General features: G+C 35.2%; 1 protein-coding gene across 1 annotated transcript; it reads right to left on the bottom strand.

Annotated features, from left to right (window-relative positions):
- LOC110271981 lies at positions 4,344–5,801 on the bottom strand. Its single transcript, XM_021123727.1, has 5 exons — positions 5,694–5,801; positions 5,056–5,355; positions 4,937–4,998; positions 4,637–4,691; positions 4,344–4,529 (listed from the first exon to the last, which is right to left on the bottom strand). The coding sequence occupies exons 1-5, from the start codon at positions 5,799–5,801 to the stop codon at positions 4,344–4,346; spliced, it is 711 nt and encodes a 236-aa protein (XP_020979386.1).

Here is a 27,513-nt window from a genome sequence, read left to right as displayed (position 1 = left end):
AAATTTAGCTACTGTGTCCATCAAAAAGTTCTCACAGTTGCAGCAGCAGCCATAACCTTCAAAAGCCATTAGAAATCTAAAAAAAATTAAAATTCGGTTAGAGGCCAAAACTCAAAATTCGGTTAAAGGCCACCAACATATACTAATACCTTGAATAGTCATAAGCTCTTATTACTTGGTTTTTGGTACATATTCTATTCATAATCACAATGCCTACAAAAGTTTAATATTTCAAGATTCAACCTTCAATTCCTCTCAAAATCAATTTTAAACAAACACCAACCAAGCCCACCACCATTATAATATATCTAATAACTAGCTCAACAGAAATCAACCAATAACATCAAGATTCAGCACTCTCAGCAATCATTTATCAACAATTCATAATTCACACATAACCAATCAATCTCATAAAATCAACAAGCTCAATCATATTCAACATCCATATAATCAATCAATTATTCACAACAACTAAACCCATTTGCAATTACTCAATAAACCTTGTGGGCATTCTTAAATTAAAACCGTTTAAATTAAACCCCCTACCTCGATAAAGCAATCGCATAATTTAACGCAAAAAGCCCCTTTATCCCCAATCGTGACAGTAGTAGCGACAATTCCAACGTAACCGGGACAGAGATAGCGGCACCAACAATGATCACACTCGCAGCAACAATTTCGACATTTTCGGCAGAATACAGCAGTACTAAAACAAAGATATTGGCTACCGTAATTAAAATAAGAATATAATAGAGAAACAATGCTAAAAAGAACAAGAGTGAAAGCATTTATAGGGTTTTGAACGGGAGAATCGATGTCAAAATGAAAAGGATGGCGCAACAACTTATCTTCTCTAGTGACAAGCTTCAACTGTGATAATTCCAGCAAACTCAACAGAGTCAAGAACATCAGAAGCAAGCGCAGGGTTGTTACAGAGCAAATAAGGTTCAGAGGTGGTGATTATGGTAGCTAGGCACGATTAACTCACCATGAATTCCGGCGGCGACCAGGAATTCCAGCGACGGCAGAAGAACGGCTCCTCCTCTGTTGCGTCACTTCCTCACACGCGTTGCTTCCTTCCTTTCTGCGGTAGCATCAACGATGACCTCCTCTCCCTTTTTGGTTCCTCCCAACGACGGTGGCGGCTTCCATCAACGGCATCAGCGGCAAGGCGCGGCGACGGCGGCAATGAAGATGAGCTCCTCTTCCTTGCGTCGCGTCTGTCTCCCTCAACGCCTCTGCAAAGCAAATCTCTCTCTCCTCTGGCGCCTCAACGACAATGGTAACGGCGGTAAGGACCCAGCCGTATCGTCCCCTCCTCTCTTCCCCTCTTCTCCCTCGAGCTCCCTCTTCTCCCTTCTCTGTTTCCCTTTTCTCCCTCACTTACTGAGTGTTGTGTGCGTGTGTTTAGGGATTTAGGGTAGTAAATTGGGAAATTTGGGATATTAGGGTTTTTATTAGAAATTTTTAGGACTAGGATAAAATATACACGAGTAATATAATAATTTTATAAAATATTTGAGATAAAATAATAATTTAGAATTTAAATATAATACTGTGAAGATTATTTTCGGAACACATAAAATTTCATTTATCAAGATATCATTGAGTTCAAATAATTATTTCTAATTTAAAATATAAAGTAAACATACTAATCATATTTTATAAAATACGGTTAAACTCGAAATATCAATTACCTAAATTAAATTATATGATCTTTCATTATTTTTTCATTATAACTTTAATTTTAATTGATATAAAATAACCAATTAAAATAAAAGTTGTACATAAATATTAATTGACTTATTTTTTATATTATTAAGTTTTAAATCTTTTCTAATTTAAAATTAATAGTATTCAACTTAATTTTTTATTTATAAAATTAAATTTAAGATTTTAATATTTAAAATAAATCATATAAAATTATTATTAATTTTTAATTATTAAAATTTTTAAATTTTAAAAAGATAAAATATTTAAAATTATAAAAAATACATAAAAATCTTAATTAATTTAAACTCAAATGATTAAAACTGTGACCATAGACCCCTTTAGGTCACCCCCAAAACCGTGACTATAGACCCCTTCAGGTTACCACCAAAACCGTGACCATAGACCCTTTTAGGTCACCCTTCCGAAAAACTGTGACCATAGACCCTTTTTGGTCACTGTAAAAAATCGTGACCATAGACACCTTTAGGTCACCCCCAAAACTGTGACCATAGACTCTTTTAGGCCACCCCCAAAACCGTGACCATAGACCCCCTTTAGGTCACCCCCCAAAACCGTGACCATAGACCCTTTTAAGTCACCTTTTTTTTGAAAAACCGTGACCATAGCCCCTTTTTTGTCACTGTAAAAAATTGTGACCATAGACCCCTTTAGGTCACTCCCAAAACCATGACCATAGACCCTTTTAGATCACCCCCCAAAACCGTGATCATAGACCCTTTTTGGTCACCCTTTTTTGAAAAACCGTGACCATAGCCCCTTTTTGGTCACTGTAAAAAACCGTGACCATAGACCCCTTTACGTCACCCCCAAAACCATGACCATAGACCCTTTTAGATTACTCTCCAAAACCATGACCATAGACCCCTTTAGGCCACCCCCCAAAACCGTGACCATAGACATTTTTAGGTTGCCCTTTTTTGAAAAATCGTGACCATAGACCCCTTTAGGTCACCTCTCAAAACTGTGACCATTGACCCTTTTAGGCCACCCTTTTCTAAAAAACCATGACCAAAAAAACCGTGGCCATAGACCCAAAATGTTGTAGTGTGTGACCAAGCCATAGTCCAAATGACGCGTGCGCGTGGCTGAACCGTACGTGTGGCGAGTGTCATGTGCCTCAGTAAAGGGAATTCACTGGGAGCGATTTCTGGGCTACTTTTGACCCAGTTTCAAGTCTAAAAATGAAGACAAGAGGCTACAGAGTAGAGTTGAAGGCATCATTCGAATCATTCATTCACTTTTACACACCTTAGGTTTTAGATGTAGAATTCTAGAGAGAGGCTCTCTCCTCTCTCTAGGTTTTAGGGTTTATTCTTTCAATTTCTCCTTAGGTTTAGGTTTCAGTTTTATCTTAATTTAGTTTTCTCTTACTTTTATTTGTCCTAGCACTTTGGTTCACCAACTCCTCTTGTTAATTTCTCTATTTTTCAATTTTAGTTTATGAGTCCTTTTGTTACTCTCAATTTTCTTTTAATGCAATTTTATGTTTTCATGTCTCTTGATATTTGTCTTAGTTACTATTATTGATTTCTTGTTTATGTTAGTCATAGCCTTTACTAATTCTTGCATTTTGTGATGTTTACTTTTATTGCATGCTATGTGTTTGATGAAATGTTTCTTTTAGCTATAGAGTAGATTTTTCTATTCTTGGCTTGGGTTGGTAACTTGGGTGACCTTGAGTTGCTAATGTCCAAGTGATTGATGATTGATGTCCATTGAGACTAGCTTACACTAATTCAATTAGTGAGTGGCTAGAACTTATGAATTATGATTGATGAAACTCATTTGACTTTTCTTCAATTGTTAGAGGATGACTAAATGAGATTGATCCCTATAACTATCATATTGTGGTTAGTGACAAGGATAGAGATCCTTAACCATTAACCCTTTCTAAGACCTTTTTACCATTTGAGTTTTCTTTACTTTCTTAATATTTACATTTCTTGTTCCTTATTTCAAAACCCCAAAAAGAAGTACATCATAACCAATAATAAACACACTTCCCTACAATTTCTTGAGAGACGACCCGAGGTTTGAATACACTGGTTTATTTTTATTGGGATTTGTACTTGTGACAACCTAATTAAACGTTGATTGAGGTTTAATTGTCAGTTTAGATCTATACTTGCAACGCGATTTTATTGAGAAATTCTTTACCGACAATTTTTCTCTGTCACTTTTTCCGGGTGATAACTCATTTCAAAGTCGTAGTCTTTCAGCAGCTCCATCCACCTCCTTTGACGCATATTAAGCTCTTTCTGATCAAAAAGGTACTTCAGGATCTTATGATTAGAGAAAACTCAGGATTTAACTCCATAAAGATAATGTCTCCACACCTTCAATGCAAACACAACCGCAGCAAGTTTCAAGTCATGAGTCAGATAATTTACTTCGTGTGACCTTAACTGTTGCAACGCATAAGCCACAACATTCTAGTATTGCATCAGTACACACCCTAGACCCTTCAATGAAGCGTCACAATAAATCTCAAACGGTTATGAGGTTCAGGCAACACAAGAACTAACGCTGTAGTTAACCTCTCCTTCAGAGTTTGAAAACTTTCCTTACAGTCTGACGTCCATATAAACGGTGCATCCTTACGAGTTAATTTAGTCCGGGCAATGCAGTTTGCAAGAATCCTTAATGAACCTCCGATAAAAATCAGCTAACCTTAAGAAACTTATCACTTCCATCACAGACGTAGGCCGTCCCCATTCTGTCAGTGTCTCATCCTTAGCAGGATTTAAGCTATTCCCTTTCAGCTCACCACATGCCCCCAAGAATTTCACGTCTTCCTTCCAAAAGTCACATTTGGAAAGATTTTCATAAATCTTCCTCTCCTTTAGAATTTGCAACACTATTCATAAGTGCTTTGCGCGCTCCTTCCAGTCTTAGAGTATACCCGAATATCATCAATGAACACCACAACGAACTTATCTAAGAAAGAACGGAACACTCTATTCATGTAATCCATGAACACAGTATGGGCATTTGTTAATCCAAAAGCATTACTAGATACTTGTAAGGACCATAACGAGTTCTGAAAGTAGTCTTATGGATATTTTCCTCTCTCACCCTTATCTGGTGATAACCGGACCTCAAGTCGATCTTAGAGAAAACTTCAGATCCTTGCAATTGATCCATCAGGTCGTCAATTCTCAGCAGAGAATACTTGTTCTTCACCGTCACCTTATTCAACTACCTGTAGTCCACACACAGTCGCATGCCATCATCTTTCTTGTTCACCAACAAAACTGGTGCTCCCTAAAGGGAAACACTTGGTTGGATAAAACGTTTATCCATCAGCTCCTCCAGTTGAACCTTAAGTTCTGCCAACTCCAATGACGACATCCTATACGGCGCAATCAAGATCAGTCCTGCTCCCGGTATCAGTTCTATTGCAAATTCGATTTCTCGAGGGGGGAATTCAAGTATATCCTTGGAAAATACCTCGAAAAATTCACTCACTACTGGAATCTGACTCAAATCCTGTTCATCTCCTGACGAACTTGCAGCTAACAACATATATCCCTGACACTCACTGTCGCTATAGTTCACCATCATTGAATTCAGATAATAACCCCGGGCTACAACCGGTCCTTCTAACCCTTCGGACATAAACTGCACCGAATGCAAACAGTCAAACAATACATGATACTTCGACAGCCAATCCAAACCAAAAATTAAATCAATTCTAGTCAACGGTAAAAATATCAAGTCATGAATAAATTGTATGTTCTCTATCCAACAAGGTACTTGTTGACAACCTATCTTAGTTATCACAGCCTCAGAGGCAGGAGTATGCACATGTAAATCCTAGGCTAATGCAGACAATTTCAATCCTAATTTCTCAACTTTGTCAAATGCTATAAACGAATGTGATGCTCTAGTATCATACAAAGTAATTAATATTTTGTTACCAATTTCGCAGTTGCCTCTGATCAGAGTGTCAGACCTACCAGCACCATCAATAGTCGTAGTGAAAACTCGGCTCCATTGCTGAACCCTACCAGCATCCTGAGCCCTTCTGCGCGAGCAAGACTTAGAGAAATCTCCTTGTTGTCCATAGTTGTAACACAAGTATGATCTAACCTTGCACGGCTTGTTTGGGTGATAAGTCCCGCATCTATTACACCTCAACTGATCTGGCTGAGCTCTCCCATGGCTTCCTCTGCCTTGAAATCGACAATTGTAGTTGTCATTCCTTCAATAGCCACCTCTCTTTAAGTTCTGATCCCTTGGTGCATAACTCTTGCCTTGGTCCTTCTTATAGAACTTCGTATGGTCATCCTTTGCCATGGCAGTCTTTCTTGAGCATTCTCCCATAACTCTACTCTTATTTACTAGCTCGGAAAAAACTCAGACCTCTATAGGCCCTACATCACTCAAAATGTCACTCTAAAGTTTATCCTCATACTTGATACATTTTCATTCCTCATAATCCCTGGAGCACCTTGACAGACCTTAGAAAATCGACAGAGCTCCTCAAAATTGCAAGTGTACTCTGCCACAATCATTGACCCGTGCTTCAGCTGTAACAGATCTAAGTCCTTCGCCGCTCTAACCGAGTTTGAAAAATGTTTCTTGTAGAATTCAACTCGGAAGGCGTCCCAAGTTATTAGAACATCACCTTGCTGCAGCAAATGACGAGCTCCCTACTACTAGAACTAAGCTTCTCCCACTAATTGGTATGTGGCAAACTCCACATACTGGTCCTTAGGCATGTGTTAATCTTATAAAGCTCTCTCCATAGCCTGAAACCAGTTGTCCACCTCCGTAGGGTTTCTATTACCCTTGAAGATAGGTGGGTTCACCTTCAGAAAAGCGACCAAAGTTATTGGCCCTTCATTGGGTCCATTAGCCCCATTGCCATTCCCATTTCTGGCTTGTTACCCCAGCATCTCAATTGTGGCCTGCACAACAGCAGCCATATTCTCTAACGCGGCCGTAAAGTTTACCAGGTTATTACCAGTCGGTTCTGGTTCCGCATTACCTCTCCGACCTTTTTCTCGACCACGTCCATGTCCACATCCATGAGACGCCATTCTGGTCCTGTTTACACCAAACAATTGATATCAAGGTACAATCTTAATATTTGAAGTCTAGTGCTTCCAAGTCCTAAAAGTATGCTACATTTACCAAGCAAATATCATAAATAGCATACACACACAATTCAGAGTATGCTCTAAAGTATAGTCAGTCTGTCCCTCAAGATCTACAGAAACGAACTGGTCTGATCCCATAATGTAACATCCTACCATAATGAACTTTACGCTTAAATCGTAAAAAAAAGATAAGCAAAAGATCGCATCATTTTTGGAAAATGATCAAAGGTAGATTACAAGAATAAAAGAGATAGAAATATATACATAAGATGACAAAAGGAATGCATAACAAGTACTAGTCTCGACCTGCGAAGCAAATGCCGGCTAGAAAATATATATAGCTCAAAAGTATACAAAATAAACATAAATTCTTTTTCTCCAAAATCAATATCTAAGAGGGATATACAAGTTAATATACAAAAGTGGAGAACATGCATAAACTAGGTACAAAATATAACTCCCAAAAGAAATCTTTGCTTCCCAAAGAGAGATCCAGCATGCTCGACGAGGTGCATCACGTCCAATATCTGAAAAACAAAGAATTTCCAAAACGGATAAGAACTAGAAGGTTCCCATCAGGGTAAAAGTTCCAAATAGAAACGTTGTAAAATCACACAAACCCATTTGGCAATCCTAAACTTTAGACAATTTAGATTCAAGCCTAGAGTTATGCTAATCCAAAACAGGGTAACGTAGCTAAGTCCTTCACTAACCAACGCTCAATGATCTCAGGTTTTCTCTTAGCCTTTCTTTTTTCAACAATCTCAAGGTTATTTCTAAAGGATACTACGCTCAAAAGAAGAACGAACAGCATGAACAGTATTAGCAAGGAGTCAAGAAAAATCTTGGATTACGATTAAGTGAAGTCATAAAAAAACAACGAAACACACCAGAAAGAGAATTATGGTGCATCTCAAGAAAGGAATCTAAGTCAAGAACCCTTGATAGAGAGAGAACAAGGTATATCAAATCAAACGAGTTTTTGTAACTCGATCTATCCTTTCTTTTGTAACTCGCATTGAAGGTTTTGTCTCAAATTCCTTTTGGAAAGTGATTTAATCATCTTTCAAATCCTATTCTTTACTCACATGTATCCATGCATGAATCTTGTACCTTTCGAGGTGAGCCTGAGCTTGTTTTGGCACAATCAAGCGATCCTTGAATCCTTGGAAACATACGTGTTAAGATATTATAATTTTATTATTTTAGGGGAAGCTCAAGCACAACTTCAAGTAGGTTTGACCTAAGATTGAGTGGTACAAGGTAAGGAAGCTTAATCTCTTCGTTATCCATGAATTTAAATAGAACTTCAGATTAAATTATGTAAAATTGTATGATTAGATGGAATTGAAGGGGACTCCGAGACGAATGCGTAGCCACAAACAGTACAGCGATCGGAGCTCTGGATTTCAATTTATGAGCAAAAGAAGAAGAAGATGAATAGTCCCAAGGTTTCACTTCTCATCTCTTCTCACTCAGGGCTGAATTGTGTGTTTGAGTGTATGAGAGGGGAGAATGAGCTGAAGTGTGGCATGATGAGAGTGTTAGTGAGTGGGCTTTGGGCCCAAGTTTCATTTTTGGCGCGTTTCACCTAACTTTGGGCCAAAACCTTTACGATAAGTGTTTTAATTCGTATCCTAATAATTATTTTTACTTCTCCCAATTATAATTATTAATTTCTTAATCCTCTTTGCTTATAATTAATTCATTATTATTAATTTAATTATTTAATATTTAACTGGATTTTACACGCGGAGCTGCCTCCTTCCTCCTTCCAGGTATGTTGTCCTCCTCCTTCTTCCTACTATTTTTTTAATTTATTTTAAAAAATCCTAATGCAGCCTTGTCGGTTGGTCACCGCCGCTGCCACTTCACCGTCTATGCTGCCATCACGCCAGAAAAGTCCTCTACGCCACCAGTGTCTCCAAGTAACTCACCAATTAGTTTTGGGTAGTTAAACCCTAAAGCCTAATCTATCTAATTTTAATTTACTATGTATTAGAAAATTTACAATTAGGATGTTTATATTAGAGATTTAAGTATTTTTCAGATTTAGTTCATGTATTAGTTTATATTTTTAGGATTTTTTAATTCTATTTTGATTTAGGATTTTTTCAATTCTGTTTTGATGATTATATGTTTGAAATTTTGTTTATGATTCTGAATTTGAATTTCGTTTTGATGATTTTGTGTTTATTATGCTGATATCTGTTTATATTTTGAATTTGTTTATTGTTCTGCAAATGTAAGATTTCCAACTGCATTGTTCTAATTTCTATACTGGTGTTTTTTAAGTTAATTTTTTCTGAGTTAATTAGTTGATTATTGTTAATTGTCTGAGTTAATTTTAACTTGTTTATTTTTTGAGTTAATTATTGACTTATTGTTTATTGTTGTTAATTTTCTAAGTTTATTATTGTCTGAGTTAATTGTTTCCTGAGTTAGTTAATTAATTGTTATTAATTGTTTGAGTTAATCTTAACTTGTTTGTTTATTGACTTAATTATTGATTTATTGTTTTGTTGTTAATTTTTTAAGTTTATTATTATCTGAGTTAATTGATTCCTGAGTTAATTATTTGATTGTTCTTAATTGTTTAAGTTAACTTAACTTATTTATTTTCTGAGTTAATTATTGACTTATTGTTTATTGTTGTTAATTTTCTAAGTTTATTATTATCTGAGTTAATTAGTTGATTGTTATTAATTGTCTGAGTTAATCATAACTTATTTATTTTCTAAGTTAATTATTGGCTTATTGTTTATTATTGTTAATTTTGTAAGTTTATTATTAACTGAGTTAATTAGTTAATTATTGTTGTTAATTATCTGAGTTAATCGTAATTTATTTATTTTTTGAGTTAATTATTGACTTATTGTTTATTGTTGTTAATTTTCTAAGTTTATTATTATCTGAGTTAATTATTTTCTGAGTAAATTAGTATTGTATTTTCTGATTTATTTGTTTAGAAATTATTGAATTTAAATATTTAAAATTATATATTAATTTTTAAACAAATTTTTAAAAAAATTTAAAATTTAAGTTTACCGTCGAATTTACCATCGGAAAAATCCGATGATAACAAGCTCCAAAATTTTGCAATTAAAATTTTATATCCGCTGCTAAATCTGTCAGTAAACAATTACCAGCGAGATTTATACTGTCGAATTTATCTGTCGCTAATTCCGATGGTATCTGACGACTTTTTTGTAGTATTTTAAAGGTTCCGTTGGGTCGGGTTGTTGGTGTAGGTTGGAACCTTGTATAGAATATTGCCCCTAAATGTGGGAGCGTGTTTCTTAAGCTCTTGCATTTCCATATTATGTGAGACTGTCTCCTGCTATTGGAGGCTTTTGCTGATCTCGTGTTGAGGAGGTGACGTTGTGAGTGGATGTTTATGGTTCTCCAAGCATAATGATGATGTCGTTTTGAGAAGAGGTAAATTCAAATCGGTACTCAAAAGATTCTGGCACTAACAAAATGGTATCCAATAGAAGTTATTGACAAAATAGTCCCTGAAAGAAATTAAGACTTAGCAAGCATGTATCTGAGTTTGCTAGAGCAGATCTTTGATGAGAACGATGCGGAGGTGGCCACTGTATTTTGATGATATGGAAACCTTGTTAATGTATATACTTAGGTGAAAATTTTAATTAGTTAACCAAATCCAACCTGAAAAATCTCCAAATCATTTTGTTTGCCTTGAACCCTAAAATAGGACTTTCTTACTCCGAAACAGGCCAAAACGGAAATGGAGCTCAACATGGCGCCTCAACTTTCTCACTCTCACAGAGCTGTTGTAGCCGACACTGCACGGTTGCCGTGTCATCAATGGGTCATCTGCATTCACTAGCTCCTATTTCGTCTATCGCCTTCATTTGCGCCATGTCGTCCCTGTGCCGTCACTGCTGTTGCCTCGCCGCTTGAACCCACTCTCTATCGTCCTTGCACCTTCACTACTGTCTCTTCAGCGTCATCTCACCGGTCTGTGCTTCGTGATGGCTCACTTCTCTGTTCTCTCCTTGTGGTCAAGCATAAGAACATACACACACAACAGCGTTGTCTCACTCATCGGCCTCGTCTTCACGCTTCTCGCTGACAGTTGTGCCTCGTCTCCCCACTGCCAGTCATTGCTTACAACTGCTCGCTGCTTGGCGTCAGTTGCTACCCTGCCTCCTCTATCTGTATTGAAGTTGTCGTCTTGGCACCACCATGGCTCGTCTTCGCTGCCTCCACCTCTACTTCTGTGTGCCGTGTCTACTCTGTTTCTGGTGCTTTTCTTCTGGCCTTGTCTAACTCTGCCTCTTGCTTCTCTTCCATTGTCCAAGCTGAGTTAGGTTGCACAGGTGAGTTTATTAAGTTTTTTTGTTATTGTATATGAATCTATTTGCCTTCTCTTCTAGGTAAGCTTTATTATATAGTAATCTTCTTGAATTGTATATTAATATGTAATTTCTGTCAATTGAATTTTTGACTATTTATTGTATTGATGGGTTCTTTCTCCCAATAACAGATTTACCATGAGCTATAGCCGTATACATCTTCCAATCTACAAATTTGGAGCAACTCATGGTGGAAAGTCCCATTTTAGGATTCAGGGCAAACCTAGAATGATTTGGAAATTTTTCATGTTGAGTTAATTAATTAAAAATTTCACCTAAGATATACATTAACAAGGTTGTCATATAATCAAAACACAGTGGCCACCTCAGTATCATTCTCACTGGTTATGTGTTCTTGTGAGTTCAGGGATACGCTTGTCAAATTTTAGTTTTTTTCAAAGACCATTTTATTAATAATATCTATTAGGTACTATTTTTGTCAACGCCAAAATTTTTTTTAATATTGATTTAGTATTTAGCTCTTTCAAAAAATGAGTGGAATTTTTCATTTCTTCCTTCATGAAAGGACCTTCTTGCCGTTAGTTATTAATTTAATTATTAATTAATAATATACTATCGTCGGATTTACTGGAGAGAAAATCTGATGGTAAAAATTATCAATAAAATTTTTTTCACGGTAATTAGCGGTGGATGAAAAAATCTACCGATAAACAATTATTAGCAAAGTTTATACAGTCGAAATGATAAATATATTACTTGACAGATTTTTTTTTGGTAAAACTGTGAGTAAATCTACCAGTACTCAACTTTTTTTTTATAGTGTGGATTGGAATACATGCTTATGTTGAGTTCAACCTTCTAATTTATAGAGAAAGACTTTGGGAGTTATTCTTCCTCTCTCCCACATTCTTCCTCCAGCTTATTCTCTAAATTCCATCATGTTTACCATTCTTAGCTTAAAAGTCAAGTAAAAATATTGATATTCAAAAAAAAAAAAATAACCGCTAGTTAATCTGTTTTTTTTTTTTTTTGTATTATACATTTTTTACTTCGATTTTTTTTTTTCGTATTTTTTGCGGTCGACCTAGTTTGCCGTCGAAATTCATGCCAGTTGAAAAATCCATTTTAATACCAACAGTAACAAATACAGTTAAATATTTATCGCATATGTACTATAATACATATAAAAGAAAGCTTACTATTTATATAAAAAAGATGCACATCATAAATATTTAACTGCGCCATTTGATGTACACTAAGTTAATTAACTCCTAATTTCCAACTTAACTTACTTCATCAAATTATTGTTACATAAACTGTTATTTTTAATAAACATAATTGTACAAGGTATATATCGTTAAATAACAGATTCATAAAATAGTTTCATGATATGCATACATTGAACTTATAAGTTAAAAAAAAATTATAAGATACTAATATATTATTTATTAATTTATTGTCAACAATAATTAATATTTACATATTTATAAAAAAAATATACTAAAAAGATATATCTACAAAGATATTTTTATTAGACACTATCATAAAAAAAATATTTTTATTAGATATATCCACAAAGACATTTCTATTAAATACGGTCATAAACAAAAATGTGCATAAATTAGTAAAATCTTTGTTGATGATGTAATGGAATTGATAAGTTAATTACTACATGCAACTAATGTTCAAAATTTTTTAGCCACTATGCATATAGGTGACGTTAGAGTTGTTGGAATAAATTAATTTCAATAATTCAGATCATCCATATTGAATCACCAAAAATATATCATAATGCAGAAGCGTACCTTTATTTATAAGAGTCATAAATTGATGGAAGAATTTGAATCTTGTGGTTCTTTCGATCTTCCTCAACCAAAGCCTTCTATATTCCTAGGCAGCTGAATTGCAACTCTTTTGATGGGGAAAGAGCGACAAAGGCGGCTTTGGTATATTAGGGACCGAAACCTTGAAGGTCTATTTATATTTGAGCATGTCACCCATTAAACCCTAAAGCCCAAATAAAATAGTATCTAAAACCTAAAAGATAATATATCTAAAATCCAAAAAGATAATTATCTAAGGAACAAAAGATAATATCCGGTTTTATTCTCATTTAATTCCAAATCAAAAGTAATAATGACTTATTCAATTAGCATTCATAACAATAAATGAGATCATCATTATATAAGTCATTTAATTTGAAATAGCATAATTTGTGATTATAATTAATATATGTATTGCCCACAAATAAGTTAGGAAATTAAATAATTTCCTAACAATCTCCCACTTGGGTTATACATATATTCTTTCTTGACATAATCACATCTTATAAACTTTATGTGCGCATCTGAATGCTATTTCTCTTATTACTTTAACAATCTGGTCCGTCTCATACATTAGATATGGAACTACCGTAGCTTTTATCACATTAAATGCTGTGACTAAACCACGCCAATCACCATCCTAATATACTTAACGACATGGATCAAATTTGGATGAGTAATATGGAAATTACATGCCAAGAGATTTCATGCATGTCTATTTCCAGCTGGTCCAACTTTAAAACTTTATTGAGATCAAACACAATACAAATATTGCAAAATGAACATTTCACATAACATGAAATAAACCATCAACTTAATTCTGTAGAAAAATAACTCAATATCTGTCATAGGACATATAGCATAAAATAAACTCCCACTAAACCAAGGCATCACTAATATTGACACACATCCAGCAGTGTGCTCATGAAAATACTTTAGGGATCAATTTCTTGGTTAATGGGTCTGCTAGCATATATTCTGTTCCTATATGTTCTATGAAAATCTGTTTTTCTTGAATTTTCTCCTTGATAACTAAGAACTTGATGTCTGAATGCTTCGATTTTGTCAAGCTCTTATCATTGTTGGAGTATAGTATTGTTGACTTATTGTCACAAAATATCTTTAATGACCTTTCAATGTCATCTACTATACGAAGCTCAGTGACAAAGTTTCGCAACCATATGCCATGAAATCGGAATCAAAGTACCCAATGATCTCCAAATTTTCTGATCTCCGATAAGTAAGCATGTAATCCTTTGTTCTCTTTAGATAACGCATTATGCGTTTAACAGCTATCCAATGATTCATGCCTGGACTGCTCAAGTATTTACCCAATACTCCCACTATAAATGATATATCGGGATGTATGTAGACTTGAGCATACATTAAGCTCCCTAATGCTGATGCATAAGGTTTATCATGCATTGATGTCCTCTCAAGATTATTTTTAGGGCATTGTTTTGAGACTGAACTTGTCTCCTTTAGTTACGGGTGTGTCCATTGGTCTACAACTTTCCATGCTATATCTACTTAAGATCTTGTCGATATAGTTCTTTTGTGATAATCCAAGAATACCTTGAGAGCGATCTCTTAGTATCTCGATTTCTAATACAAAAGAGGCATCACCAAGATCTTTCAATTCGAATTTGTTCGATAGAAATTTCTTAGTTTCATGCAACAAGTCTATATCGCTAATGGCAAGAAGAATGTCGTAACATATAAGACCAAAAAAAAGTATTTACTCCCACTGAACTTGCGGTATAATGGTACTTTTTTATGTTGTTGAGCTTACTACATGGATTGGGGTTGAGGAGGATTCTCACTATTTTCCGGTACTGTAACAGTATCTTGAGCAACAACAATATTCTCATTGTTCTCTTGTACTGTAACTGGATCTGCAACAGCATTCTCATTGTGCTCTTGTACTATAAATGATTATTGTCAATTACAGAATCCTCATAAAAAGCAACATTTCTAATATTTTCTTCCCCCCAAACTCAACATCCTCAAGAAATCTCGCATTTTTCGTTTCAAAATTAGACCTTGATGCAGGATTGTAAAACTTGTACCCCCGTGAACGCTCAGCGTAACCAACAAAGTAGCAACTAATTGTCCTTGAGTCCAGTTTTCTTTCATGTGGCCTATAAGGTCGCGCCTCAGCTGGACATCCCCAAATAAGCAAATACTTTATACTGGGCCTTTTCCCAGTCCAAATTTCATATGGGGTTTTGTTAACTGCTTTGCTTGACACCCTATTAAGGATGTATACTGCGGTCTTTAAGGCTTCACACCATGTTCTTAAGAGTTCAGTTCCTTCGCTCTGCAACACCATTCATACTAGGTTTGCCTGGCATGGTGTATTGCAGAACAATATCACACTCCTCTAGGAAAAGAGCAAAAGGCCCGGGACGTTGCTCACCTGAACCATTATATCTTCCGTAGTATTCACCACCACGATCAGATTTGACAGCTTTAATTTTCTTTCCAAGTTGAAGTTCAACTTCAACTTTGAAAGACTTGAAAACATCTAAGGCTTGGGACTTTTCATGAATTAAATATAGATACCCGTAACGAGAGTAATCATTTATGAACGTAATAAAGTACCGTTGTCCATTCCAAGAGACAGTAGGGAATGGGCCACATATATCGGTATGTATCAGTTCTAAGACATCTTTAACTCTCTCGGCACCTAATTTCCTTTCGTTTGTCCTTTTTCCCTTTATGCACTCAATGCAGACTTCAAAGTCCGCCAAATTTAGGGGTCCAAGAATTCCATCCGACACGAGCCTCTAAATTCTCTGTTGAAAGATGTGACCTAGGCGTTTGTGCCATGATGATGCCGAATTCTCATTTAGTTTTTGTTTTGTACCTATTTGCAGTATTTCATTATTATAGGAATTTAATTCAAGCCTATATAGATTATCCACCAAATGACCAGGGCAAATATTATTCGAATTATAGAAGAGACTGACTTTATTGTCTCTCAACGAACAAAAATAACCTGATTTGTCCAAACGAGAAACAAAAATCAAATTTCGTCTAAATGATGGTACATAAAATGTCCCTAATAAATCCAAGTAAAATCCACTCGTGGAATATAATTCAAAGGTTACTATAGTTTCGACTGCAACTATATTACCGTCTGCCACATAGATGTATCTTTCATCATCACTTGGCGATCGGCTCTACAGGCAACCCTACATAGTAATACTTACATGAGTAGTAGTAGCAGAATCTACCCACCAAGTATCAACAGGTGCAAAACTAGCCTGATAAACCCCATTTTTAGGGTTTATCCTACGCTTAATCTAGTGGATTTTATCCATTATTCTCACACTTATTCATACAATTCGCATGTTTTACGTTTTCCTTCCTAATTCTGTGATATGGTTGAAAACATGCTTCTTTGACCTTATATTTGCTAATATTAATCCTCTCTTATTACCATTTGATGCCGTGATATGTGCGTTAAGTGATTTTAAGGATTATAGGGTAGGAATGGCTTAGAGGATGGAAAGGAAGCAGGCAAAAGTAGAAGGAATACAAGAAACTGAAGGAACTGCTAAAAGCTGTCCAGCCTGACATCTTGGTACTAAATCGATCATAATTGAGCTACAGAGGTCCAAATGACGCGGTTCTAGTTTATTTGGAAAGCTAACATCTAGGGCTTCGCAACAATATATAATTTATCATAGCTGCCCAAAGCCAGACAACGCAAACGAGTGGATCACGCAAACACGTGACCTGGCAAAAACCCAATCCACGCTAACGCGTGGATGACGCTTCCGCGTGACTTTGCAGTGACCTGTACGTACCAGAAATTGGTGGGGGCGATTTTTGACCCAGTTTTTGGCCCAGAAAACATAGATTAGAGGCTATAAAGTGGGAAAATCAATCCATTCATTCATACAACAATTCATACAACATTCATAATTCACAATTTTTAGGTTTTAGATGTAGTTTTAGAGAGAGAGAGAGAGGCTCTCTCCTCTCTCTTAGGTTTTAGAATTAGGATTTCTCTTAGTTTATGGTTAATTCTTCAATCCAGGTTCAATGTTCCCAACTTTAATTTATGTTTCTCTTCTACTTTTAGATACTCTAATGCTTTTACTTGTTAATTATTTATGTTGCCAAATTGGCTTATGAATCTTTCCATGTTAGATTTGAATATTCTATTTAATATGATTTGAGGTATTTCAGATTTATGATTGTTTTCTTTAATTTATGTTATTGATGCTTCTAATTAATCCAAATTATTTTTATTCGAGTAGATTTTCTTCCCTTTTGGCTATGGTTAAGTAATTGGTAACACTTGAGTTATCAGACTCAGCAGTTGATTGAAAATTGGGAATTGCTGATTGATTTGGATCACTATAAAGCTAGTCTTTCCACAGGAGTTGACTAGGTCTTGAGGATCAAATTGATTGGTCCACTTGACTTTTCTTTATTTAGTAAGGGTTAACTAAGTGGGAGCGATAAACAATTCTCATCACACCTGATAAGGATAACTAGGATGTGATTTCCAGTTCTCATACCTTGCCAAAAGTTTTCTTAATTATTAATTTATTTTTCTTGTCATTTAGTTTACTTGTTCCTTATTTCAAAAACCCAAAACTATACCTTTTCTATAACCAATAATAAATCATACTTCCCTGCAATTCCTTGAGAAGATGACCCAAGGTTTAAATACTTCGGTTATGAATTTTATTGGGTTTGCTTAGGTGACAACTAAAACTTTTGTACGAAAAGATTCTCTGTTGGTTTGGAAGCTATACTTACAACGCAACTTTATTTGTGAAAATTCTTTACTAGCAGAAATTCGTTCGTCAAAATGGCACCGTTGCCGGAGAATTGCAAATGTGTGCCTTATTATTGGTTATTGTAAATAGTTTATTTTGCTTGTTTATTTGTTTTTATTTTTGTTTTTAATTTTTATTAGTTACTATGAGTTCTCACACCCGTTGCTTTGAGTTTGGTTCCAATGTTGTTGAAAGGAATGGAAGCTATAACAGGAACATGCATCAAGGTCGAAACAATCAAAGATGGAAGGAGCCACAAGGATCTGATCAACCCTTTCGGCAACAACACCTTCCAAGACACCATGGGCAACGACCATCATACAATGCATGCCAAGACAATAGTTATAGTGGACCCTTTCGTGACAAACCACCTCCACCAAATTACTATGGTCAAGAGTCATTCCGAGGTGCATACTAAGATGATAGATATGGTGGACCCCTTGTAGTTACCAACAAGCCCCATCATATGCTTATGAACCACCTCCCCAACACACCTTTGAACCACCATACTCACAAACCCCTTTACACCATTCACCTCCATATGATCCTAACCCATATCCACCCCAACCTCTACTGGATGACAACACCATTGGTGTTATTCACCAAGGGCAAACAGAGCTTCATACCACACTTGCCTCTATCACTAGTCTCACCTCTACTCTTCAAGCTCTTATATCCCGCATGGACCAATCCTCTTCCTCGAATACTCAGCCCTCAAGCTCTGGTGCACCACCACCCTCTCTGGAAGACATCAAGGAGGAGTTTGATTTTGTACTAGAACAACTGGAGGAAGCCGTGATTATTGAAGAGGAAGAAGCGGTTGAAGACTTAGGAAATGCTGAACCTCCATGGGAAAGTCAAGTCCTAGAGCCTCCTTCCAAGACGTTTGAAATTGATGTTGAGGAGGGTGTACAACCTCCAAAGCATATCATGGTTGAAGACTTTGAAGGGGATGATCAAGAGATGGATTCAATCATTGAGGAATTCTTATTTACAATTGAACCCTCTCCCATTGGACTAGACATGGAGATCAAAGAAGAAGAAGCACAACCTCCCATGTCCTTGGTGAACAATGAAGAAGAGATTGAATTAAAAGAAAGCTACCAAGAGGAAGAGGTTGATATTGAAGAAGCTTGCAAAGAGGTGAAAGTTGTCAAAGAAGAGCTCAGGGTAATGGAGCTGGAAATCACCTTGCCTAAGTTGTTGGAGACCTCTTCCCCGAAGCCATCATCATCCATTCCTTCATTCAAGTGGGTAAATCTTTCATCTCTAAGCCTAATTAGCTCACTTGAATATGCTTTACTTGAGACAGATGGTCAACTTAGAGCTCTTTGTGGCTTTAAGAGTAAGCGGGAGATGGTTAGTAATAGGAATTGCCCTGCAAGGTTCAATACAGTTGCACGCTCAAAGTTTAAATGCAAAGGTTGGTGTAAAGCTCAACTGAATGGGTCTAAGAAATTGTTTGGATATCTCCGTAAGAATTCTAACTATTCACCACCCGGATGGAATCATAATGATCAACAAGAAGACGGGTGCAAAAACAAGGCTTGGGACCCCGAAATCCAGTCTAGCAATCAACACTCTTGGGGCCTTGTCACTTGCTATAACTTGCTTGAAGGATTTATGCAACTAGTGTGGGATCCCTGAGGCTATTAGAATTGCAAACATTGGTGGAGATTCCTAGATGAGTTCAAGCACAAGCCTCCATGACAAGGAGCTCCCCGAATGTCCAACTTAAGGACTTTAACTAAAGGTGCTAGGTGGGAGACAACCAACCATGGTATGATCGTTCCGTTTAAGTCTTAGTTTTATTTTACTTTATTCTATTTTTATTTTTGTTAATGACTCTTCTCAAAATCTCTGCATATAGCCTGCATTTGCATTTGCATACTGCATAAAAAAATGCACGCGACGCGTAAGCGTCGCTGACGCGTCCGCGTCATATGTGCCTTGGACACGAGAAGAAAGGAAGCAGAGAGTCACGCGAGAGCGTGGCTGGAGGCGTGCCTTAGGCACAAGCATGCCCATGTGAACGCGTGCCCTACGCGTCCACGTCATTCTAAAAAAGAGCCTCCCACGCGAACGCGTGGCTCTGCAAAATCGACGTAAAGAGGTGTATGGCAGAGAGTTATGATGGAGCTGGGCTGGACTCGTGCTAAAAGCACAAGCCCTATCACGCGAACGCGTGCCCCACGCGTCCGCATCGTTTTTAAAATATGGCCATTCACGCAACCGCGTCATCCACGCGAACGCGTCACCCAGATCTTTTGCAAAATGCGTATAAAACAGAGAGTTGTACGTACGCGAGGCTGCACTGGCGCCAATAGCACAAATCAGGCCACGCGATCGTGTGACCCACGCGTCCGCGTCACATGCGACGCACAGCTTATCCAGATCAGCGCCTGATATCTTATCTTTTCTTCCCCAAATCCAAGTCTTTTCTTTCCCTCCTTATTTATTTCTTCTTCCTTCTTTCTTCTCTATTCTTTCTTACCTTCTTATTCTTTCTTCTTTCTTTCTTCTTTCTTACTTTCTTCTTCTTCATCTCTTTCATTCTATTTTTCCTATTGTATTTACATACTTTTATTCATTGCATTTTAATTTTGTGCATATTTTTATTTATTAATTTTCTATTGGTGTTAAATGTTCTTATTCAACTATTGTGTCTTTTCTGGTATTATTTTGGTGCTTAGTGACTTGTTTTACATTGATTAGGTGATTTTATTTCAGTCAATGCTAATCTTTTATGATACATGTACTCCTCTTGCATTGATATGAACTTATACTGTCCTTCATTACCCACACTCCTCCCCTTTTGTTGAAAATTTTGCATCACTGGTATGCCATGTGCTTCTATTATTTTCTCACTTGCATGTTGTAGCTACCATGTAATTGAGACCTCTATTATTTGGCATTAACCCACCCAGACTTTATTTATTTTCTTATCTTTATTTTTGGGTTACTTTTTCTTCTTTTTTCTCTTCTTTCAGGATGGCCACTGAGGAAGGGAAACAGAAAAATTCTATATGGGGCAACAGACAAGTCCATCTGCACAATCTCTAGAAAAAAGCATCAGTTGTAGCAGCCCGTCCACTTGTACATCTCTGCATGCACCGAGAACGGTGCAATCTTTAAGTGTGGGGAGGTCGATACCGATCTCCATGGGTTAGTTATTTCCTTCTCAACACCAATGTTTAAATTTTCTTTGTTAAATGGGTTGTTGCATTTGCATGTTTGTTTGATTTTTGTGCATATTTTACCACCACTTGGTTAAAGTAATATTTTCTTTTTCAAAAAACTTTTTATAACATTTCACTAATTTGATTTAAAATTTTTATTAAACTTGTTTGAAGGAATATTATACTGGAACATGGTTTAGAGCTCGAACACACAAAACCAGTAAGATTTTGAGCCTACTTGATCGGTTGCATTTTATCAACCAATATTTTATTTTTGGTGTGTGTTGTTCTCTCTAAAATTGTGATCTTTGTCTTGCTTGATTCTATATTTCCATGGTTTGATGTATGCATGCACTTATATGATTGAGGCCTTTTTTTTCACTGAGCTTACATACCCATATGGCCTTAACCCTTCATTATCCCTTGCAAACTAATTTTGAGCCTATTATACCCCCTTTGTTCTTTACTTTAGCACATCATTAACTCTAAGCGAAAAACAATAATGTCCTTAATTTGAATCCTTGGTCAGCTTAGACTAGTGAGAGTACTCATGAATTAAGTGTGGGAAAAGTGGGTTTGAAAACGTTTGGTTTTGGAAATTAAGTATGTTAAACTTCTTCATGAAAATGTGAAAGAAATGTTTAGGACATGTTCATGCATTCAATAATTTAATCATATGCATTGAGAAAAAAAAGAGAATATATATATATAAGAGAGAAAAATAAAAGAAAAAGAGAAAATAAAAGGGGACAAAATGCCCCAAAGTAAGTGGTGAAAGCAATGCATATGTACTGTACTTGAAATTAGAATGCATGAATATGTGGAAAACATGGTTAATGGATGCATATGAGTTGTACTCAAATTCGAATGCATGAATATGTGGAAAACATGGTTAATGGATAGTTAGATGTGGTATTATGATTACATGGATTGTCTAAAGTTAAGTGGAAAGTTTTAGTTAATTAAGGATTCAGATTTTAGTCCACTTGGCCAAATACAATCCTACCTTGACCCTAACCCCTACAACCCTTAAAAGACCTCTTGATATGTGTATTTGTGCATTAAATTTTTGTTGATTGGTAGAAGAAGAGCAAGCTTTAGAAAGCAAGATTAGTAGAGATTTGAGAGAATCGAACCTTAAACACTTGAGTGATTAGAGTGTATACACTTCCGGTGAGGGTTCGATGCTCGATTCTTTGTTCCCGGTTTTCGTGAGCTATTTTCTTCTGCAAGTTCACTTGTACTTTATTTTGTGATTTGAATTAGTGAAATTCAGTTCATATTTGTTCTTAAAAGATTTATTTACTTTTCACCAAGTAGGTAGAAACATTTTGCATGTAGTTGCATTCATATAGATAGGTTGCATTTCATACATTCTATCATTCCTCTTAAGTTGCATTCTTAAGCTTAGCATGACAACATGCTAATGTTTAAGTGTGCGGAGGTTGATAAATCCAATTTTTAGGGATTATCCTGCGCTTAATCTAGTGGATTTTATCCATTATTCTCACACTTATTTATACAATTCGCATGTTTTACGTTTTCCTTCCTAATTCTGTGATATAGTTGAAAACATGCTTCTTTGACCTTATATTTGCTAATATTAATCCTCTCTTATTACCATTCGCTGCCGTGATATGTGCATTAAGTGATTTCAGGGATTATGGGGTAGGAATGGCTTAGAGGATGGAAAGAAAGCATGCAAAAGTGGAAGGAATACAAGAAACTGAAGGAACCGCTAAAAGCTGTCCAGCCTGACCTCTTGGTACTAAATCGATCATAACTTGAGCTACAAAGATCCAAATAATGCGGTTCTAGTTGCGTTAAAAAGTTAACATCCGAAGCTTCGCAATGATATATAATTTGCCATAGCTTCCCCAAAGCCAGGCGACGCGAACGCGTGGATCACGCGGACGCGTGACCTGGCAAAAACCCAATCCACGCTAACGCATGGACGACGCTTCCGCGTGACTTTGCAGCGACCTGTACGTACCAGAAATCGCTGGGGGCAATTTTGGGGCTGTTTTTGACCCAGTTTTTGGCCCAGAAAACACATATTAGAGGCTATAAAGTGAGGGAATCAATCCATTCATTCATACAACATTCATAATTCACAATTTTTAGGTTTTAGATGTAGTTTTAGAGAGAGAGAGAGAGAAGCTCTCTCTTCTCTCTTAGGTTTTAGAATTAGGATTTCTCTTAGTTTATGGTTAATACTTCAATCCAAGTTCAATGTTCCCAACTTTAATTTATGTTTCTCTTCTACTTTTAGATACTCTAATGCTTTTACTTGTTAATTATTTATTTTGCCAAATTGGCTTATGAATCTTTCCATGTTAGATTTGAATATTCTATTTAATATGATTTGAGCTATTTCAAATTTATGGTTGCTTTCTTTAATTTATGTTATTGATGCTTCTAATTAATCCAAATTATTTTCATTCGAGTAGATTTTTTTCCCTTTTAGCTTTGGTTAAGTAATTGGTAACACTTGAGTTATCAAACTCAGCAGTTGATTGAAAATTGGGAATTGCTGATTGATTTGGATCGCTCTAAAGCTAGTCTTTCCACAGGAATTGACTAGGACTTGAGGATCAAATTGATTGGTCCACTTGATTTTTCTTTATTTAGTAAGGGTTAACTAAGTGGGAGCGATAAGCAATTCTCATCACACCTGATAAGGATAACTAGAATGGGATTTCCAGTTCTCATACCTTGCCGAAAGTTTTCTTAATTATTAATTTATTTTTCTTGTCATTTAATTTACTTGTTCCTTATTTCAAAAACTCAAAACTATACCTTTTCCATAACCAATAATAAATCATACTTCCCTGCAATTCCTTGAGAAGACGACCCGAGGTTTAAATACTTCGGTTATAAATTTTATTGGGTTTGCTTAAGTGACAACCAAAACTTTTGTACGAAAGGATTCTCTGTTGGTTTGGAAACAATACTTACAACGCGATTTTATTTGTGAAAATTCTTTACTAGCGGAAATCCGTTCGTCATAGCCTCAGAACAAACGAAAGTAAGAATTTTACCCTTCTTTACACGCCAGGTGGCATATTTAATACAATCCTTCTTCATGTGTCCCACCTTCTTACAGAAGAAATAGGTTGAAACTTGATCCTGTTTCTTAACCTTTTTCCGCTGAGAAAGCACATCCGCAGTGGTATTACGCTTTCTTTTATACTGAGAAGATGAAGCCATTTGAGTAATTTCAGTCTTATCTTACTATAGTCTCTCTTCTTCTTGCACACAGTGAGATATAAGCTCATTTAAGGACCAAGTGTCCTTCAGAGTGTTATAACTCACTTTGAATTACCCAAAGTGTGCAGGAAGGGAAATCAAAATGAAATGCACGAGTAAATCTTTAGACAACTCTAACTTTAGTGCTTTCAATTTTGAAGCAAGATGAGACATTTCCATAATGTACTCCCTTATGTTCCCTTTACCTTTATACCTCATGGAGACAAGTTTGCTCAAAAGACTACTTGTCTCCGCCTTTTCATTCTTAGTAAAGAATTTTTCAACATCCTTTAGAAACTGTTTGGTCTCTTTATCCTTAGTAATTGAGCCCCGAAACGCCTCAGGAATTGAGCGTTTCATGATCATAATGCTCATTCGATTGGATCTCTCCCACTTCTCTATTTTAACCTCATTGAGGTTTTCCAGAGTGGAAGTGGGTTTCTCCTCTCGAAGAGCTATATCTAGATCCATACAACCGAGGACAATCTCCACGGTATCCTTCCAAACTTTAAAGTTTGAACCATTCAGCATAGGAATACTGCTAATTTGTGCAGAAACATTGGTAGCTAAAGCCATAGTTTTTGGATTAGAACAAAAAACATGCAGTAAACATTAGTTAAATAATGGAAAAAAATTCATATTGAGATATCTAGAACAACATTAATTTTCAATCTTTGGATAGAAAAATTAACTGTAAGTGATACTCTCATTGCAGTAATCAAATATTGTCAAAATTCCTGTCACACATTAAGCCTTTCTTTGGACCGACTTAATGTGCACATGGAAACTTAAACTTTGCAACCTATTTATTACCGCATATATTTTCTATTAATTGGCCAAACAATAACCTTTCTTTGAGTCGATTATTGACCGCATAATTAATAGAAAATAAACAAAAGTGTGCAATGCTTATTATTTGGCCAAACAATAAACTTCCTTTGGGCCGATTATTATTCGCATAAATAATAAGCATTACTCTATTCTTAATTAATTACCCAAACATGTATTTACTATCAATATGTGTATATAATTCGGCCAAATATAGACCTTCCTTTAAACTGACCAATATTCGCATGAATTATATATCGCCATATTTTTTATGTTTTGAATAAATCAATTTTCACAAAAGAGGCTACTTTAGCAGCATAATGTTTAATCAATTTATTCCAAAACTAAAATTTTATAAAATGAGTGGGTATAATAATCCTTATATCCCAAGAGGATAATTCATTAATTTTATACAAAATTAAAGACATACACATAATTAAATATGAGACAATTATAATTTAATAATGTTCTATTAATACTTTAGAATAAAATATTTGTTTATTATGTAAACTAAATGCGAAATCGGACTCATATAAAATATATATATATAAAGAATTGCAATCACAACATTAGAACAAAAGAATATCAATCTCTACGTTTGTACAACAGAAGCAATTACATGTGACGCACACACAAAACATATATGTTAAAGTTAAATGTATTACATGCGTGACAATAATAAAGAATCACAAAGACATTATTTACAATTCTACTGTACGGCAACATTGAACGTAGACGCATATATACGCATATATCGATCCAAAATAAAAAATGAAATATTTTTGATGACTAAATTATGGATGGCTCTGATACCACTTGTTGGAATAAATTAATTTCAATAACCCAGATCATCCATATTGAGTCACCAAAAATATAACATAATGCGGAAGCATACTTTTTTACTCATAAGAGTTAGAAATTGATGGAAGAATTTGGATCTTGTGGTTCTTTCGATCTTCCTCAACCAAAACCTTCTGTATTCCTAGGTGGCTGAACTGCAAAAAAAAAAAAACGAAATATTTTTTATGATTAAATTATGGATGGCTCTGATATCATTTGTTGGAATAAATTAATTTCAATAATCCAGATCATTCATATTGAATCACCAAAAATATATCATAATGCGGAAGTGTACCTTTATTCATAAAAGTCATAAATTGATGGAAGAATTTGAATCTTGTAGTTCTTTCGATCTTCCTCAACCAAAGCCTTCTGTATTCCTAGGCGGCTGAATTGCAACTCTTTTGATGGGGAAAGAGCGACAAAGGCGGTTTTGGTATATTGGGGACGGAAACTCTGAAGGTCTATTTATATTTTAGCATGGCACTCATTAAACCCTAAAATCCAAATAAAATAGTATCTAAAGTCCAAAAGATAATATATCTAAAATCCAAAAAAATAATTATCTAAGGAACAAAAGATAATATCTGGTTTTATTCTCATTTAATTCTAAATCAAAAGTAAAAATGACTTATTCAATTAGTATTCGTAACAATAAATAAGATCATCATTATATAAGTCATTTAATTTGAAATAGCATAATTTGTGATTATAATTAATATATGTATTGCCCACAAATAAGTTAGGAAATTAAATAATTTTTTAATAAGAGTGTCTATGGTTATAGTAATTATAGTAATTATTAATGCTGTTAAAATTAAAGTTATATTTTTTATAATTTAAAACACTTTTTCTTTTGTTTTTTAAATTAAAAAATGTTATCAAAAAGGAACAAATGTTAATTTAATTTCAGCAATATTTTTTAAGACTCCATGACTAATTCACTATTATTGGCACCGTAACATAAGCAACATAGTCGACACCTTCTAATTTTACTGATATGATATTCACTATCTTATCCTTTGCATTGAAACCATTTATGGAACGAAATTTCCACCTTATAGTTGATATTCTATATGCTTATTATAGGCCGTTATTTTTTCTGATAGCCCCCAAAACCAGTATAGCTAAGTAACCTACCACTTGAATAATAAAGAAAGAATTAGAAGAGAATCTATTCTATAAATATATGAAAATAAAAAATAATGAAATAGTAGTTGGTGGATGACGAAGCTAAGGTTTTAGAATATGCTTAAAGTAAAAGGTTAATCTTGCATGTGGAGAATATATCCCTTGAAAGTTAAAACTTACGTTTTTTATCCACATTTTATACATGATCCAAAAGAAGCTTCCACTTTTTTTTTTTTAAATTTGTTTTATTTTATTTTTGATATGTCATATCTAGTAGGGAATCATACATGGATGGTAGTTAGGATCAGCGACTCTCCTAGATTTCAGTACAATGACTAATTTATACATATTAGTATGATAAAAAAGTATAAACGAATAAAAAAAATACATAGACCATATTATTTTTGTTAGTAATTATTTTTTTAAATATTATATCACTATACATACTCAATACCTTCATAAATAATTATAAAAAATAAAAA

This window comes from Arachis ipaensis, chromosome B05 (genome assembly GCF_000816755.2).
Source record: "Arachis ipaensis cultivar K30076 chromosome B05, Araip1.1, whole genome shotgun sequence".
Lineage (NCBI taxonomy): Eukaryota > Viridiplantae > Streptophyta > Magnoliopsida > Fabales > Fabaceae > Arachis > Arachis ipaensis.
The sequence above is the reverse complement of the archived record's forward strand: the minus strand, read 5'-3'. Positions and strand labels throughout refer to the sequence as shown.

What these genes read in the sequence shown, in the direction of transcription:
- LOC110271981 (XM_021123727.1), bottom strand. Translation starts at nt 5,801, where the DNA reads ATGGACAACAAGGAGATTTCTCTAAGTCTTGCTCGCGCAGAAGGGCTC. An exon ending in TACGACTATTGATGGTGCTG is followed by an intron (nt 5,356 to 5,693) that starts GTAGGTCTGACA and finishes CATTCGGTGCAG; the next exon opens with TTTATGTCCGAAGGGTTAGA. An exon ending in TGGAGTTGGCAGAACTTAAG is followed by an intron (nt 4,999 to 5,055) that starts GTTCAACTGGAG and finishes GTTTCCCTTTAG; the next exon opens with GGAGCACCAGTTTTGTTGGT.